The sequence below is a fragment of the Cydia splendana genome, chromosome 16 (assembly GCF_910591565.1).
Source record: "Cydia splendana chromosome 16, ilCydSple1.2, whole genome shotgun sequence".
In the NCBI taxonomy this organism is placed as follows: Eukaryota; Metazoa; Arthropoda; class Insecta; order Lepidoptera; family Tortricidae; genus Cydia; species Cydia splendana.
The window spans coordinates 16260293-16279943 of NC_085975.1; the positions used below are offsets into that span (position 1 = coordinate 16260293).

General features: G+C 37.6%; 2 protein-coding genes across 2 annotated transcripts in view; both read left to right on the top strand.

Annotated features, from left to right (window-relative positions):
• Nucleotides 1-19651, top strand: part of LOC134798456 (E3 ubiquitin-protein ligase Nedd-4) — a 75496-nt gene that overhangs the window by 29689 nt on the left and 26156 nt on the right. The window contains exons 5-10 of the mRNA XM_063770897.1: nucleotides 3737-3869; nucleotides 7800-7921; nucleotides 8970-9078; nucleotides 11579-12298; nucleotides 18716-18797; nucleotides 19490-19588. Of these exons, the coding sequence (XP_063626967.1) occupies nucleotides 3737-3869; nucleotides 7800-7921; nucleotides 8970-9078; nucleotides 11579-12298; nucleotides 18716-18797; nucleotides 19490-19588 (1265 nt within the window). The remainder of the gene's footprint in view (nucleotides 1-3736; nucleotides 3870-7799; nucleotides 7922-8969; nucleotides 9079-11578; nucleotides 12299-18715; nucleotides 18798-19489; nucleotides 19589-19651) is intronic.
• LOC134798030 (uncharacterized) overlaps nucleotides 1-19651 on the top strand; it is a 146314-nt gene that overhangs the window by 10668 nt on the left and 115995 nt on the right. The gene's annotated exons all lie outside the window — the stretch shown is intronic.

Below are 19651 nucleotides of genomic sequence, written 5' to 3' on the forward strand. Positions count from 1 at the left end.
TTAAACGAGCACCAAAGTACTGAATTTGTCATAAATTATGTAACATTCTCCGACCGTCCTTAGTCTGGGACCGGTCTGAAAACCAGCGCCGGGCATCTAGGCCTGGCACACGCTGAGACTGGAACCCTTTGCCTAATACAAAAATCTTCTCACCTTTTGCTCTGTATAATTTGATAATTTAACGGTTGTATTTTATTATGTAAGTAATTCTAACTCTATGTTATTTTCATGTATGTGGCAATAAACCATTCTTATTCTTATTCTTATTCTTATTCTATTTAAGAGCCTAGAATCTTGGGGCTAATAACCTTATTAAGCCCCTAAAAAAAGCCTATTTAGCTCTTTAGCCCCCGACCGGCTGGCCGGGCTTAATAAGATTATTAGCCCCAAGAGTCTAGCATCTTAAATAGAACTAGGCTCGGGGGCTAAAGAGCTAAATAGGCTTTTAGCCTTTTAGGCGTCAAGAAATGAGGCGAGCCCTAAAAAAAGAGCTAAAAGGCTCGAGTTCTTTGGATCACTAATCCAGACTGGTCAGTTTATTTCACTTTGCTGCTAATTTGTGGATGTGGAGGTACCTTTGTCCAAGACACTGGAATAAACAGCCGCTGCGCTGACTTTCTGAGAGGGCGTACAGTTTATTATATTAGATATTTTTAGTGTGATTTTTGTTTATGTGTGATTTTCCTTTTTATGTTGATTTTTAATGTCTGTCTTATACGTATGTAGATTTGCCAACGATTGTTTTTTTAATGACTTACAAAATGTGGTACTGTGATAGTAAAGATATCATAAATCGTTGTTCTTTAGACGTATAATTTGTTGTTGTTGTTGTCAATATTAAGAATGAGACCTAGTGTAGTGTAGACCTTGCAATGTTAATCCGCGTTAGTAATAACAAATCCAGCGAAATCTGGAATGTATAGGTAGGTACAGAAAAATGTATCTTTTGTATTACAAACATATTGACCATATTTTTATGAAGCTCATTTTTTTACTACTACACATGAGAACTACAGGCGAGAACGGAACTCCTCATTATTTTACATTTGACAAATTTCTTTGTAAAGATTGTTTAGCAACTTTGCCTATAGGGCTTTAGGTAAAGCGCAACTGATCAACTCAAAACTATGCAATGATCACTACATTCACTACTCCGTAAAGTACGTAATGAAATGATGTTTCGTATACGATCGATTATGAAATAATAGGGAATATTACGCGAAACTCTGCGTAAGAGGCGCCACTACCACTATCCGTCACAATCTGGGGGTGTACCGCGAAACAAGAAAATCGAAATTTCGTTATCTAACCTCTCTATCACTCTTGCATATTCGAGCGATAAAGAGGCCGATCACTAAATGTCGATTTTCGCGTTTCCCGGTAGGCCCTTGTTAACAAACCGCCTTGATGCATCAATGTCATATTTTAATTGTCTGTGAGAACTTGTCAAAAACCAGTTTAAGGCACAGTATGTATAAGTTACTCTATGGTTTACTAGAGGCGCTAGTGCTGCACTCTGGCGGCAGAACATTGCAGTAATACCCCCTATTGTAATAGGGTTAAACACCCACAGATTATATTTTAGTTTAGTCTATTTTACAAGCTTCTATTTAACTTACCCTGTTAGTATGTATGTTAGTTACTCTAGCTGCTTTGTTACTGCACACCGTTGTATGGGGACCTTGCACTTTGAGACTATGCGCTGAAACTTGGCACAGTTGATTCTTAGCTGGTCTTGAGCAGATACAGACCGGGAGCCGTCGAGAGCCACCTCTCATTTAGTGAGGGGGGAGGGGGAAAGTTCGATGCTGCCGCGCTTCACTTGGAGCAACATTTCTCTAAGACTATACCTATTAAGGAATGTAATATATCATTTTCGGATAAATTAAGGATGAGGAATCTAGTTTCGGAACAAAAACAATGCACTTTCTAACAAAAAAAAAGCATAAAGTAGAAAAGACTAAAAAACGTATTTTTGATTTTATCATAATTACCAATTTTTTTTTAAGTGTAGCAGGAATCTGAAAACAAAAAATACAGTCGTAAAGCTACACTTATTACGTTTAAGAAAATATATAGTTTAATATACAAAACTGTTGATAAATGGGAGATAAAAAATAATATTAAGCGTGGGTCAGAGTGATCTCAATACAAAATATTATGAATGTGGGAAAGTTACTTATAATTTGTTCTACAATCGTTTATTTTTCTTGTTTTTTCGTAAATAACTCGTAAACGGTAGCCCACAGCAAAAAAATATCTTTTACGTAAATAATCTGTTTCAGATTTCTTATAAAATAAGTACTACTGTTTTTCGGTACCATCAATATTAAAAAAAATATTGAAGGGAGAAAATAAATACTTAGGTCCCCTTTTTTAGTCATTTGTAAATAACTCGTAAACGAAGGCCAATAGCAAAAAAATTTTTAGTACATGAATAATTTACATAAAATTTCCTACAAAAAAGGTCATTCGAACTTTTTCGCTAGGATCAATATTAAAAACGATATTAAAGAGAGAAAATAAATTCTAAGGTCCCCTTTTTAAATATTAATCCTAGCGAAAAAGTTTGAATAACCTTTTTTGTAGGAAATTTTATGCTAATTATTCTTGTGTTAAAATATTTTTTGCTATTGGACATCCTTTACGAGTTATTTACGAATGACTAAAAAAGAGGACCTTAGTATTTATTTTCTCCCTTCAATATTTTTTTTTAATATTGACCTTAGCGAAAAAAAGGAGCACTTATTTTATAAGAAATCTGAAACAGATTATTTACGTAAAAGATATTTTTTTGCTGTGGGCTACCGTTTACGAGTTATTTACGAAAAACTAAAAAATAAACGATTGTAGAACAAATTATAAGTAACTTTCCCACATTCATAATATTTTGTATTGAGATCACTCTGGCCCACGCTTAATATTATTTTTTATCTCCCATTTATCAACAGTTTTGTATAATAAACTATATATTTTTTTAAACGTAATAAGTGTAGCTTTACAACTATATTTTTTGTTTTCAGATTCCTACTACACTTAAAAAAAAAAGGTAATTATGAAAAAATCCAAGATACGTTTTTTTGTCTTTTCTACTTTATGTTTTTTTTTTGTTAGAAAGTGCATTGTTTTGGTTCCAAAAAAAAATTCCTCATCCTTAATTTAACCGAAAATGATATATCACATGCCCTAATAGGTACAGTTTTAGAGAAATGTTGCTCCAAGTGAAGCGCGGCGGCGTCGAACTTCCCCCCTCCCCCCCACTAAATGAGACGTGGCTCTCGAGGTCTCCCGGTCTGTATCTGCTCATGACCAGCTAAGAATCAACTGTGCCAAGTTTCAGCGCATAGTCACAAAGTGCAAGGTGTCGTGCACTAACAAACTAGCTACTCGTAGTTAGTGTGGGTCAAATCTTGCAAGTTAAATTTGACCCATTTCCAGGTGTCCGACAAGCTGAAAACTTGCATACATATGTAAGTCGGGTCACAATGCAATATTATGGTACCATCGAGCTGGTCTGATGATGGAGACAGAAGGTGGGCATAGGAAATCGGTGTTAAAACAACGCCACTTAATTGTGTTTGGGTTTGTTAGAATTTTCTCGATGAGTACTAGTTGCCTGTTGAAACAAAACTACAGTCAGTGATAAAAACTTGTGTCTAAAACTTAATTTTTCGATTTTTTTTATTTTTTAGATAAATATGCAATGATTTTTATAACCATTGTTTTTTGTCCACAGTGCCCGTTCCAGAGTCCGTGGCCACATAGAAGTGTACATGGCGATCGTAGGACACGGCACAGAGACAGAGGAGCCCCGGCCAGACGATTGGGAAATGGTCGAGCCCAGTCCGCAAGTCGGCAATGTGCAACCGGTTAGTACCATTTTGAACCTTAAGTCGTTGGCATAAGATTTGTGTTGACTGCAGTGTTAATGGTAAAAAATTGCCCTCACAATATGAACGGCTAGTGACAATGTAGACTTTAAGTCCGTGTAGTGAGGTTCAGAGTATATTGCAGTAGGACACGCTACAGAGACAGAGGAGATTCGCCTAGCCGTGCCCACAAGTCGGCAATGTGCAGCCGGTTACCATTTTGAACCTTAAGACGTCGGTATAAGATTTCCGTTTTTGTGAAACTTGACAGGAGTCTACTGTCAAGGTAAGATTCAATATTCATGACGGTGGGACATGGAAAGTGTCCGACTGACGACTGATGATAAGACTTGTTGACTGCATCTTAATGGTGCAAATGTAAAATCACAAATTTTTAAGGTATGGATTTTGGAAATGTTCAGGTAGGTGAAGGTAAGGCATATAAGGCCAGGCGGGTAACAAGGCCCACTATGCAATAGCAATTACACTAGTATTATTTGTTCAACATACCACGCACACATAGAAGTAGCAGATATAACGAGCTGGCAACAACGTTTGACTTCGCACGCACCGCTATTTTGTGAGTAGCATCCATACCGTCAGAAAGGGCGGTTGCGGCTGTGCTTGTTGATATTTTTTACGAAAACCGAGTTTGTTTTAATCGAGTTTCTTGATTTATTTTAATGTATTTTGGGTGCTTACAGAAAGTATCTAACTGTATAAGGAAGGGCAAATTTATAACTTTATGTATATTTTTATATTAAAATTATTCTCTATTATTCTTGAACTTGTACTAGGGCTAAGAAGGCCCACTGTCAGTGGGTAATAAGGCCCGGTTCCGGGTATGTCGGGTTAATCGAGCCCACGGTGTATATGTCTCACCAACCTTATTATTATTTTCATTGCAATTGTGTACATTTTATGGTTAAATACAGACAAACTATTTGCAACTTCTGTCTCCTATACATTTTAATTTTTAATTAATATGCATGGTACTAACAAAAAAAAAAAAAGAAAAAGAAATAAAAGAAAAAGCTGGTGTCGTGTCGTATCAAGAGGTCAAAGCTATGGCTTATGAGAGGGAGAAATGGAAAATACTCCACCGACAAGAGGATACCTCTTAAATTGAAGAAGGAGAGAGAAGACTAACAAAAGGTTATTTTAATTTTTAGGTATTTTCCAATAACAGTAGTTCACAGAAACTGTAGCTGAATGAACTGTATATTTTTGCAATCCTAAAATCATTTTCTATTGCATTTGACCTGTCCTGTGAAATAGCGCGCAAAAAACAAATGATCAGAGGCAAAAAAAGTGATTATATTGCTTTTTCGCTCCATTTTAGTAATTTGAAATATTTTACTCCTTTACTACATTCTGTTACTTAAATTTTTCAATTCTAAGGCGAAATGTAACTCATATCATACATACCATAGCTACGAAACATTATCGGGTTCGGGTTACAATAATATCCTCCACATACAAGCGCACAAAAAATAGTGACACTTTTACGGCTCTCCAAATAAAATTGTGTTAGCCAAAAAGTTGACAGACAGGTGTAAGGTCGCTTTTTAACCCATCAAGTCCCACGCTCCGCGTGCGTCTCAAATGACAATCAAATTTCGATTCTAAATTTAAAACCACAAGGTCTTGTTTGGCTGGCAAATTTAAACCCCTGGGACTCCAGGGGTTAAGACAAAATTGTGACTTCAAGACATGCCAATTTTGCACGCACACGTGAGTATCGTGTTCAGCCATTCATCGTTCGCCCTCTACTTGTGAATGTGTGGGTGTTGCGCGTAAACACAAGACAATCGGCATGTTATGAAGTCACAGGATTGTCGTAGCGACCGACTCCACTGCCTATAAACTCTGTGGAGTCAGATACTCGCGTTTTGTTCTGCAAGATATCATTGCAAATAACTGTCCACTATAGCATATAGAAAAAAGTACATAGAGGTCATAAGAGTGCTCACTCCATTGATCAGTTTTGGTACCAAAACGACTATCATTTTCGTAGTCGACATCTAGCATCGAGTAGCGGAATTATCAGTACTGCTATTTGACAATAGATCTTGCGGCGACCGAAAAGTCTAATGGTCAACAATTTTCAGCTAATATTATAACCGGATTAACCGGAAATCTATTTTCAACTCCTTCTGCTTGTAATTCTTCTGCTTTAAAATTTTCGTGAGTCGCCACACAAGAGACATCTAGTATCGAATAGCGGTACTCAGGGGCGTATTTTGAAATTTGGCGCGCCGGGCCAATACGTTTCGCCGCCCCAGAAGTCAAGAAAGAAAAACAAAATGCAATCCGCCAGGAGCGGCATATATGCCGCCCCCGGGGGTTGGCGCCCCGGGCCATGGCCGGGATGACCCTAGGGTAAATACGCCCCTGGCGGTACTAGTAATTCCGTTACTCGATGCTAGATGTCGACTACGAAATTAATAGTCGTTTTGGTACCAAAACTGACGTATGGAATGAGCACTCTATTCTTAATATATTTCTCTATGACTATAGTTGTCGTAATGTTGACAACAGATGATGGTCCCATCGTCTACGGGTGAGCCCTGGGAGCTGGTCCAAGGGCCCGAGGACACGGGGGATGACGATTTCGTTGTACGTTTGCATTTATTTATCATGCTTATGGTGGCTGCCTCTTGCACATGAAGACTAAACTTGCTCTTATGGGTTAAGGTACGCTAAGCAGAATTTCGTACAATGACCTGCCATTTCCTATCGTTTTATTTCTTTCCTGCTTGCACAGTGGCATTGACCGCCGGCATCAGCGGCAGGCCAGCAGAATAGAGATGGAGAGTTTCTATCGCGTGCGATATAGATAGGAAATTTCGGGTCAATGTACGACATTCTTCGTACTTGCCGTCCTTACATTACTAAACATTCAACAGGCTAGTTTCCTAAATAGTCAAATCTGCAACTTTTTATCAAACATATAAAATATTTAACAAGTTATTATGAAAAACGTAGCCTGTCATTGGCTGCCTGACTTAATTTGTCGGTGTCGACGATTTTTGACTATATTTACTCTTAGAAATTTGATTAAATGACTGTTGTGAAACAATTTGATTTGGAAACTGGCCTATTGACTGTTTAAGGGTGACCGCAGCATCGAATATCAATCTATTCGATCAAACGTTAATCGATATGGGTTAATCCTAAACAAAGATTGATTGATTTGAAAATTGATTCCGGGGTTATACCAGAAAGCAATGCTGTTGACTCGCAGAAAAAGGTCTTATGGCGTTAAATACTGTAATGTCGACCGGGGTAAATGCCACTATGGGATTATTACGTCTATTAGATTTTTTACCAAAGTAAATAACAAGTGCTTCCGACATCCAGCGATAAAAGTTTCACCTACTTAAATATTAAAACGTAACGTAGGGGGCGTTCCGTAGGAATAGACCCAATAACCCCATAGTTGCATCTATTCTGGTTGACCTTTATAACTGTATATTTTTACCGTGATATAAAGTTGATTTAAATGCGCCTGTAGGGTAAAGTGCTTCAGTCTTCTCTGAACTATTCTAACAAATCTAATCTAGCGTGCTAATTGGGCTGGAATAGTGGAATGTTTAATTTTATCCTTAATAATTGTAAGTTTGTCTGTGTTTGACTGCATTCGTAATAGGTGAAGTTATTTTATATTTTCTAAATGCTAGGCTGTACAGTTGGGCTTTTAACGATTTGCGTGCTTCTAAATACGACGGACAATATGAATAGCACCGAAGAAGAGTGTGCCAAATAGTGTTAAAAACGAAAAATTTTGTAAAATAAATAAATAAAATAAGGCCCTTTAAATTTTCTCGTATACACGGAAGACAGAAATTGCTTATTCCCGCTCTAGTGCGGGAAAGTAGCACCATCCATATCCGTACTGTAAATATACGTTATCGATACTTGTTTTAGGTGGTGGGAGGAGACCCGCTGCCGCCGGGCTGGGAGGAACGTCAGGATGCCAACGGACGCACGTACTACGTGAACCATGTTGCCCGGTCCACTCAGTGGGAGCGTCCTAGTGTGGGCTTTACGTAAGTTTCTGATATTTCTCCTCTGGAAGGGGTGAGTGATTAGTTGACAGCAAGCTAGGAGACAATGCGAACGGACGCACGAACTGTATGAACCGATCCACTCGTGAGTGAAAACGCCACAAGACGTTTCTACAAATTTTATGCAGTTTCTAGACGTAGTGTTTTTAAGGATATAGAATTGGTGATCGTACCTGACTCTCGACTCGACACCGTCACTAAATTGCTACTTTCAATACGCACTTAGTGTGCCTAATGTTCTTGCATCAAATTGAATCTTACGACTCTTTCATCAAATCGGGCTTAGCAGATGTGAGGGCTGTACACCTCGACTAGTACTGATGGCTGCCTCTTCTAGAATGCCGAAAATCCTGGTCACGGCACCAAATTGTAACACGTCTCCTTTGGAATTAGAACTTGGATATAGTCTTCTTTTAAATACTAGCTTGACCTGGATGGTTAATGAAAAGCTTACCTGTGTATATATTCATTTTTTTGAGAGGAAATAGGAATAGGGAAATAGGTGCAACTACATAACTAGATTTTAGAGATTTGCCTTGATTACGAGCCGCAGCCATCGGAGGCAGTGGTATAAAACATCTTCAGTCTTGATGGTTAAATAAGTTTTTGGCAAAAAAAAATTGTTTTTTGGTACAAGCTTTTATCGCTGACTGTACTTTTCTTAAGACAGACAACTAATACTCATCGAGACAATTCTAAAAACCCTAATAAAATTAGGTTGCGTTGTTTCATCACAGAGTTCCTATGGCCACCTCCTATCTCCATCATCAGATCAGCTCGATGGTACCATAATATTGCATTGGCATCCGATTTATACATGCATGCAAAATTTGAGCTCAATCGGAAACCGGGAAGTGGATCAAATTTAACTTGCAAGATTTGATTACAGACCGACAGACAGACAGACAACGGACAGGTGAAAGTAAATAAAAGCTTGTAAAATTAATAGAGGCTCTTTGACCCCATTGTTGTCTAGTAAAACATGGCATTAATGTATGTTTGTGTTATAAGCATTACTTTTTTACTACAGGCGTAACATGAGCACAGAATCGCAGAATGAGCGCATGGAAAACGCAGCCACGGAGTTCCAGCGGCGATTCCATATCTCGCACGACGACGCAAGCACGCAGCGAGCGCAGGTACGCTATGTTAATGAGATAGGGTACAATTTGGCGTGGCTGATCACACTCAGGCGATCTTTATATTAGATGCGGATTCGCATGGCGCCCCGGCGTGTGAGCGGGACAATGGTATATACATGCATAGCAATAGCAGCGTCTCGCTCACACTGAGTAGCTTGTGGATTCTCATCAGTGTGATAACAGAGTTAGGGGTAGGATTTCGGAGAATAGAAAAACTGTAAACTACCTGCCTTACTGCGATAGAATAGTAAAGTGTACTGTGACTTTTGAGGGAATGTATACCTATATAAAGATCTTTACAGGGGTACATACCAAACTACTTTTCCATCACCGGTTTCTGTGTGTGAGGAAAATATCAGTCTGGTTTTAAAATAAAATACATAATATCGTAATGTCATTAATATCGCATAACAGTTTTTATACCCTATCTGAAAGTTGATTTATCTCTAAAGTATATTATAAAGTCAAAACAAATGTTGAAAAAATATGTGTTTGAAAACATTTTACGTTTACATATATACGCTTAGAACATTCTTGCATTGCCTTTCCTTCGACTTGGTCATTTATTTATTCTTTATGGGCTTTTGCGATTGATGAAAATAGGCAACTTTTAGTATTCGTTCGTTCTTCGTTTACGGTTGTTTCATTGTTATGAATTAGGTAACAAAGTATTCTCAGATGGAATTCAAGTGTACTTAAGCGTTGTGTTTATTCTAGATGAATCGTGGGATTCTAAATATTTGAAGCGTTTTAATAATTTCTCGGTTTATAACCCCTTTCCGTCATCTAATTTTCGCATTGGTGGACCATACCATAAGTCAAAAAGCTTGATATTGTAACTGGTTAACAAAATTAATACGATTTCATCATTTCTAGGGGAAAATGCTAATAGCGTTTGTTAATTTGTTTAATTGGGAAAAACCTAGACTAAAATGTTTGAAATCATTTATCAAAACAATTTAGGTACTATTCTAATTCCGTTATCCCTCATTTTAAGGCTGCCGTGCTTCTTTAAAGTTCCATTTTAAGAGAAAGAAAAACACAGCGTATAAGTCAACCTCACACTTTAGTAAAAATATGACTCGGTAATAGACTATAGATAATTATTGCTGCGAAACTGTTAATTCATCTCTATATTATTAAAATTTGTAAAATTTTGCGTGTCATGCCCCGCTTTTCGCTGTAGCATTTTGATTATTATTGTTGTATGAATTCAGTCTATTTCAGTATGATCGGATACATATGCATGAATGTTTTATGTAGTATACAAATTAAAATATCCATAGTGCATGTTCCTCGACGACGTACGTTTTTTATAGATATTTTTGGGCTATAGATATGTTTTACGGGTAAAATTAGCATGTTAGTAACATTTAAGACACTTTTCTTCATACTAACGTTTTTTTTAATTAATAATAGAACATTGCAGGAAAGGAGAACATTATCTGAAGACGAAAAAAGTATTTCACTTGTTCTGTGGCAGATTAAATAATAATTTTAATTAAAAGCTACATAATTTTATGAGACATCATATATTCGTGGAAATAAACATAGAATTAAATAATATTTTTAAGTTGTATCAGATCTTTATGATGATACGGGGTTTTGCCATATATAATTCATTTGTTTTAATTATATGCATATTTTTAATTCCCATTTCATAAGTTACATATTTAACATTATGGCTCTCGTTTTGTCTGACATTTTAAACTACATTATTTATTACAGATGTATTGCATAATTATTTTCCATCGTATTTTCACAGAAACGTACGAACGTGTCTTGCTATTTTAGTCAGTCTCGGTACAAAAAGTACTGAAGTTGACTGAAGTAGCATGACAAATACGAACGTTCCCGAGAAAATTACTAATTATGCACTATATATATGTAACAGTTACTAACGTATTTTGTTTATCTAAATTGTAATAAATAATCATAGTCCCTTTATGTATAGAATGAAGTTATCATTTTTTCATACGTTAGACAAAACGAAAGAGCTAACATTATACTAATATCAGCAGCATGGGCTTCCGCGCTCAGACTAACTACAGCTTAATCTGGTGAAAACTGATCTCAACCCGAACAAGAAAAACATTGTGTTGTCCTCACTTATCATAGACAATTTACGTTAAAGTGGACTTAATGCGCAATACAATTAAGCTCATTTTCCTTTTACGTTTTTATTGTAGCTTGGCGTGGTATTACTTGTCAGTACAATTTATAACCAATACGTAAAATTGTATTGAAATGACAGCAGTCACTGCTACAATGGAAATGTAAAACGTTCAAACTGAAAAATAGTATTAACCCTAACGGTTAGAATTATTTATTAAAAGTAAATAAGTGTGCTCTCCTACGCATATTTTTCTGTGACCATATGTAGAGTTGATTTTATTTGAGATGAATTTATAAAAACTATTATTAAAATATAAACTTCTCCAAGACGAACCGTTAAACATTCATCTCAAATGATTTCAACTTTAAGTTTTTTCAACAGGATAGCAATAGGAGCGACGAGAACTCCACAGAAGTGACGCCATTTTCATCCCCCGTGCGTTCCCTAGACCGGGATTCGAATCCCGAAGTGCCTCAATCTAGCTTAAGTAATACCTGTGATAGTAATTTAAGGGAGGAAGATGATGTAGTCTGCGCGAACGAAGTTAGACAGAGAGATGTAGACAACGAAAATGTTGCTCAAGACTGTGATACGATCTCTAGTCAAAACGACCAATCGGAGAACGCTGAAGCGAACCAATCAGAAAACGCGGAAGCGGGCCAATCGGAGAATGCCGAAGCAAACCAATCGGAGAACGCGGAAGCGAACCAATCAGAGAACCCTGAAGGGAACCAATTAGATGTTGATAATGGCGAAGCTAGTGGAAGTAGTGTAGCACCTGACCAATCAGAAGCGAAACCTGATACAGAAAATGAAGAAACTGCTGAAAATGCAGAGAGCGCAGAAGGCGAAAGAGCGAATACGGAAACGGACGAAAGAGACTCAAACGTAGAAGCTACCGCTACAAGCGTAGAAGGAACTGAAAACGCCGAAGTAGAAACAAGGAGAGTGGATGAAAGAGACGCAGATAGCATAGAGATAGAGATAGAAGAGGCACTGACGTTTGATGAGAATCACTTCAGTACGCCGACTGGGGGCACCACGCCAGAGAGAGGGGCGTCGCGGCGACGAATGACTAGCAGTTCTATGGATGATACTGAGGTAAGAAAATGTGTGGGTACATAGGTTTATGTCGGGTCTAAAAAGTTAGAAGGCGTGGTAAATACATGTTCTTTTTTGACTAGTTATGCAAAAGTGAATATGTAGGTCATATTGATAATTTTTTTACTATAAGGTCTATCCCGAAATCGCAAAAAAATACCTGCTGTTCGGTAAAGCATCGACATAAGATTCGCCGAAATTTTGGGATTTCGGTGTTGGTCTCATTGCAAAAGATGCTCAATATGGCTTACATATCCGTGTCTCAGAGTATGGCTACTCAAGTACACATAAAAATAACTGTAGGATACTTGAGAATTGAAGGGATTCGTGACGTCCTATCTATGTAGGTCCCTATTACTCGAGCGCTCCCGTAAAAAAATTACGGAATAAATAAGACTGCAGAAAAAAAGGTTTTCGTTGTTAGTGGCTAATATCCCCTGTAAAAAAATATGAATAGAGTGTATTTAACGTAGGTAGTGTTCTATTAAATCTTTATACATATTCCGTGAAATGAAATTAACATAAATTTGAAATTAATTGCACGATGTAAATAAACTTAAGTTTGGTTTTCGAAACTAAAATGTAACTATGATATTTTTTTGGGGATTTCAAGCAAATCTATGGGTGCATAGACAAAAAATACTAAAAACACGTAAATTAGTGTAAAATAATTAACCGTTTTATTTACCTATGCCATGCCTTACATTTCATTTCATTTATTTCATGCGAAAAGCATGGATATAAAGGTGTTACATAAAGGTTTGGTACATGGTCACCCTGCAAGGGCGCTGTCTTAAAAACTAGTTAAAATCTAAACAGTTTATTTATACAAAACAAGATATGTTTAAATTGGTAGTTGTAGTGGAAATATAATAATAATAATACCTATGGCCTTTGCGTCTATTGCAGACTATTTACGGTGTAACATACATTACACCGCCTGGGACAGAATTAAGGAAACGCTGGGCATTCCCAGCACCTGCATTACCCTCTCGGCCATGCCATGCCATGAAATGAAATTGACTGCACGATGTGAATACATTATGAGTTTGGTTCCAAACCTAAAATATAACCATGGTATCATTAAAGTAATATTTAGGGAATTTCTCAGTAATTCCATGGAAATATTGTTCCATTCCGAATGTAAATTCCGTGGAGCCACTTGAAAATACCCCATTTTTACCCGATTGCCAAAGAAGGGTTATGCTTTGGCTTGAAAATGCACTCTCATGTAACATGCTTGCAAGCAAGATCAGTCTAGCTTTGCTAACTATTGGCTGATATTCATGCCTGAATTTAAAAGCGAGGTACAAATTTTGACAAATTATACATATACACATAGGGCAAATTACGCAATGATTGGCCCTCTTAAATCATTAGCCCATTTTTTGTAGGAAAGTCACCACTGGTATTTAAAATAAGGTTTAAAGGGCCGATCATTGGAGGAGGGCCGACATTGGTACGAGTATACAGGTTGAAATTTAAATCACCAGCCACTGCCTCTGCGTACTGACTTTATAGGTCATACTGAACAACTTTTATTATGGGACCAATGGCGAAATCGTGAAAAAATATGGCTGTCTCATAGAAGTCGGTGGCCTCACATCAGCCGGAGCGTATGAAACAGCCAAATTGTTTTTCGCGATTTCGACATTGGCTCTATAGTAAAAGTTGTTCAGTATGACCTAGTCTTAAGGGGCCCACTGATTAACAGTCCGCCGGACGGTATCGGCCTGTCAATTGTTCGGAACTGCCAAAATTTTGTTCTAACTGACAGGCCGATACCGTCCGGCGGACTGTTAATCAGTGGGCCCCTTTATACTATAAAGTCGATACGCACAGTATGACTGGTGATTAAAATTTTAGCCTGTATATTACACTACACAAATTTTGGGTACAGTAAGGTGATTGGCTGTTTTAGCTGTACAAATGTTGCATACAATATTTCGAACATATAAGTTAAAGTTCAGTTTAAAATAGAATAAAAAACCCTCATTGAGAAGTTAGCATTCTTTCACCTTGCTTTATCTCGTTAATACTAATTATACTTCTTATCCAAATAGTGCCTTAAGTTGATTGAAAAACTAACATGACATTACCAAAATTATACTAATTAGTAATTACATACATATAATTATTTAAGGATACGCCATATCAAGCTTTCACGGTGTATTCCTATCTGTCCCCGGCACTCGTAACCAAGGCGGGTACAGTTGGGAATAATTTTATTCTCACCAGTCCCCGCGGGCACATAATGGGAAGAATTCTATCCCCATTTGTCCCCGTCTCACGCGATTAAGGGGGATTGATGGGAATACACCGCTTGAAAGCAGTGCTGCTACATACAAAACAAACTTTTTGGTATAGTGTGTTATTCGATCAAGAGAGGGCGTTGTACTTAATCTTGCGTCATACATATGCGTCATGTCGTCGTTTGGTGGGATTTCGGGAAAATTGTCTATGAGGAGTCGTGAGGTACAACATGCTAATGTGATGTCCAATAATATTTGCATAGAGAAACAACGAATTCATCCATAGGGCAATTCGCCAGTAACTGACCACCCTAAACTAAAAATGAATTCTATTCACCTATGAACAGAATTCATTTTAGTATAAGGTTTCATTCAAATTGGCCAGCCTTCAATAACTAGCCACCTTATACTAAAATTAATTCTGTTTATAGGTGAATAGAATTCTCTTTTTTAGTTTAGGGTGGCCAGTTACTAACAGGTGTCCAGTTATTGGCGAATTACCCTACTTTTCTGTTACGGGCCAGTGTCATGTCCGCTTGGATTTTCTTTTCAGAAATATGCTGCAGCTTGTATATAAGTTAGGTACTTACAGTCGCCATCAGATATATCGGAGCGGCCAAGGTGTTCACAATATCTGAACACGCACTCTAACGCCCTGACAATAGAGGCGTGTTCCGATATTTGTGAGCACCTTGGCCGCTCCGATATATCTGATGGCGACTGTACAAGTTTCTTGAAACAGGCCCCTGATATTGCGACTTACGTGGGCCATTTTATTAGTTGTACCTACACTAGACTTTATTTGTTAGATATGGGAATTTCTATGTTTTTCTACAAAGAATCATGCGCTCTATCGATCCTAAAAAGAAAAAAAGATGTCCCAAATTTTCCATACATTTTTCATTCTTTCCATTCCGTTACCGTCATACAACGTCTATGAAAAATGGCAACGGAATGGAATAAAAAATCTTGGAACACTTTTTTTCCTTTTAGGATCAATAGAGAGCTGGTGATTATGAGTAGAAATAACATAAAAACTTCCAAATCTAAAAAAAGTCTCGTGTACAACATAAAATGGTCCACTTGAGCGGCCACCCGCATTTTATGCCATGCATTTTTTAACTAGTCAATTATATTGTAACGAATAATTTTCGTTTTCTCTCTTAATCAATAACTACGTGCTTATTGTTACTAAACTCTAAATCATAATTAGATTCCAAAAAATGTTGCCACTGCAATAATTTGTTTGTAAAATAGTAAATTCCTTTTTATAAATAAATACGCTAAGATAATTTATTTATTGGTAATTTTACGCCTACTATTTAAAAAAGTACTTTTATTTACTTATTTTTACATACAAGACGCGCTAGTAAAAAGTGGCAACGTTGTCTTACTTTTTTTGGAATCTAATTATGATTTAGAGTATAATATTGTAATAAAAACCGGGCAAGTACGAGTCGGACTCGCGCACGAAGGGTTCCGTACCATAATGCAAAAAAAAAAACAAAAAAAAAGCAAAAAAAAAAACGGTCACCCATCCAAATACTGACCACTCCCGACGTTGCTTAACTTTGGTCAAAAATCACGTTTTTTGTATGGGAGCCCCATTTAAATCTTTATTTTATTCTGTTTTTAGTATTTGTTGTTATAGCGGCAACAGAAATACATCATCTGTGAAAATTTCAACTGTCTAGCTATCACGGTTCGTGAGATACAGCCTGGTGACAGACGGACGGACGGACGGACGGACGGACGGACGGACGGACGGACGGACAGCGAAGTCTTAGTAATAGGGTCCCGTTTTTTACCCTTTGGGTACGGAACCCTAAAAAATGCTTGTTAGCCCGAATTATTTATAATTTTAAATTAAAGGGAAAACTAGGTAATGCTTTTTCTTCTTGGTAGCGAGTTGATGTTGACGCTTTGGTGGCTGTTGGTTAGTGCGACTGCCTGGGAGTACCTTTTAAATCATATCTGAATAATTTATAATATGCCCTTTATTTTAAAATTATATTTTCCTTAGCAGACGTTTCTGCTTATTACAGTACCCCTAGTGTGAATTTCATCCGATAGAGTGGCGTGACGTATACGCGTTTAAGTGTCATTTTGTATAAGATTTTGAGTTTCCATAACGTTTAGCGCGCTGTTAAAAATCCCACAAATAAACATAACGCAAACGCGAACGCACGTCACCCTATCGAATAAATATACACTAGGGCTTCTGACGTCATCAGACTTGATGAAAACGCCTTTACTGGCAAAGCGTTAGTTATGATTATGATATTTTTGAGATATATGTAATGGCGACTGCAAAGGACAGTTTAAATTCTGTGCAAAAATGTGACATCCCACGGGTAAAGGTACCTTATGGCGGTTGGCGCTTACGCTATTATTAACGCCGCCACAATACTATTGCAGTACTATGCAAGCGCCAGCCGCCATAAGGTACCTTTTCCCGTGGAACGTCACAAATAATTATGTAGACGGTGATTTTGAACTGGCGAATTTAAGGTAGGTCTTCAATACAAAGTATCATATGTTTTTTCAAGCTTGCCATATCACTGTAAACTTTCATTGCTTTTTGCTTGCGCATACTGTTTGCTTGTAGTTGTTTGTATGTGGCTTGTATTGTTATGTATTGCTTGTATGTATATATGTTCCCCGTACATAACTTCGTTTCAGGAGTACAAAATCTAGTCTGTGGAGGTTAGGTTTTAGGTTCTTGAGTAAATTTAGATGCCAGAAAATTAAATAAATACTTATGGCGTTATTCATAAACGCGTTACTGGCCTGAATTAGCTATGAATCGTTTGTCTTTATCTGTCAATTTGAATTACGTATTTGTAAGAAAGGGATAAAACATAATTTTACTAAATCAGGCCCGTAAAGTTTTATGAATATGGAGGTTAGGAGGTAATTTGCTTCTTCCAATTTCTATATAAGTGTTTTTATGTGACTGAGTTGTGAAACAAGGGGTATTTCACCGTATGCTCGCTTGTATGTTTTGATGTAAAAGTTTTATATAGGTATGTGACGTCCCTCGGATAAAGGTACCTTATTGCGGTTGGCGCTTACGACGCGTAGCAGCGTATTCGTATAGGAGCGTCGTGAATAACAGCGTAAGCGCCAGCCGCCATAAGGTACCTTTTCCTGAGGAACGTCACATATTGGATGTCGCATGTAGTAGTACTATGTAATATCTACATCATATATATGTACTTTGTCGTAATGGGTAACGAAGGGTGCAATTATATTGGGTTATTTTAAAAATATAAAATAAAATACCAGTTTGGCGGTTTAAATAAATTGCGGCCGCAGAGTAAAGAACAAATATACATCCTTTAATTAATTTGATGTGTCTTTTATCACCTTGTTACGTTTAGTTAGAAAATTTTCTGAAATGAAGGATAAATGTGACGTTTTCAACCAAAAGGTACCACATTGTTGGTTGTCGATAAGGTTGATTTCAAATTGAATCTTTATGGAAATAGCATCTTATTCACAACCGACGATAAGTACCCCTTTGGTTGAAAATGGCACATATTGTTAATGACAAGTAGCTTCTTAAGGTCGCTGCATACGAAACGTGATTTTTACGAACTGAGGCGAAAACGGGAGAATTTAGAGCGTGCAGGGCGCGTTTCCAAAGTCGAAAGATAGTCGTTAAACCAATTGGAAAGTAAATAATGTATGAAAATATCCAAGTGACGTATCGTTCTCTGTCATTCCGCTATATTTCTTGCATTTTCCCGCCTAACATTTGCCAGGCTCACTTAGAAAGCCATCTAAGCTAATTCTGAACCGACTTGTCAAGTGATAAAGTGTAAGAGCGCCACCATAATAGTAGTTAAATTCCTATGAAAATACGACGTTAATAAGGGCACTGGCACTCTTTGTCAATCAATCTCAGTTAGCTTAACGCATTCACTGCCAACGTTTTCGTAGCGCTACGCTTCTAGCCGATCCTAGCGTTTTCCCGCTTTCTTAATGGTTCCCCCCCTAAGGGTTCCCGGTACTCAAATGTCTTTAGGACTGCACCGTCCTTGGCGGGAAAAATCACGTATCGTATAATACCACCTTAACTCGCCCAAAAGCATTCATTGTAAATTATGCCTTATGGCACAGTATGAGAGTTAATGTTAGCCTGACGTTTAGTTTTCTACAGGACGAAACTGATAACCAGTCTACGGACAGCACGAGAAGTACCGCCAGCAGTCAACAGAGCCAGAATATACCCAATAGTGATGGTAAGACAAATTAAAACACAGGAAATACTATTAAACTCCATTTTGTATAAATTATTTAAGTCGTCTTACCAAAAAAAAGAAAAATAAAAGGGTTATTAACCTTTTCGACGCCGTGTCAAACACAAAAGCTGTCACTCGGACGCCACGTCACTGAAGTGTCAAAACTGAAATTGAACTTTATGCATATGCACGTAGGTCTATTTTGCTCTGTGGTCTGTGACCGATTAATCCGTCTTTGGCGTTGGACCTGCGGTGCGGTTATATTGGTCATTGGCGTCCAAAAGGTTAAATTCTTTATTGTCGGAAATCAGGCCGACCTTGATTGATTATAAAATTTATAAATATTGCCATGTATTTTACAGGTTACTGTAAATGTTATTTTGCCTCGTGAAAGAGCCCTTGAGGCCTCCTACTTTAGGCCTTGAGGTCGTCGTTTATTGAATTTTGATAGTTTTATTATACTATATCTAATGTACAATCTACACGGCGGCGGTTACTACGGGACCAACCCCGAATTGGTCCCATAGTAAAAATTGCTCAGTATAATCCCAAAACCTCCCTGGCAACGGTAATGCAGTTATTTTTTAGCAACGCTTGTACATGCCTTTTTTAAACCAAAATCGATAGGCCTGCTGTGTCCTATTTAGGCTTGAATTATGGAACTAAGGGTCAAAGTTAACACTCTTGTCCAGGTTTACCACAAGGCTGGAGTATGCAGCGTGCGCCCAATGGCAGGATATTCTTCATCGACCACAACCAGAAGACCACCACCTGGATAGACCCCAGAACAGGTACCCGTACCTCTTCTGTATCAGTCACATTATTTTTGTATGAGTGACCACATATCTCGGCAA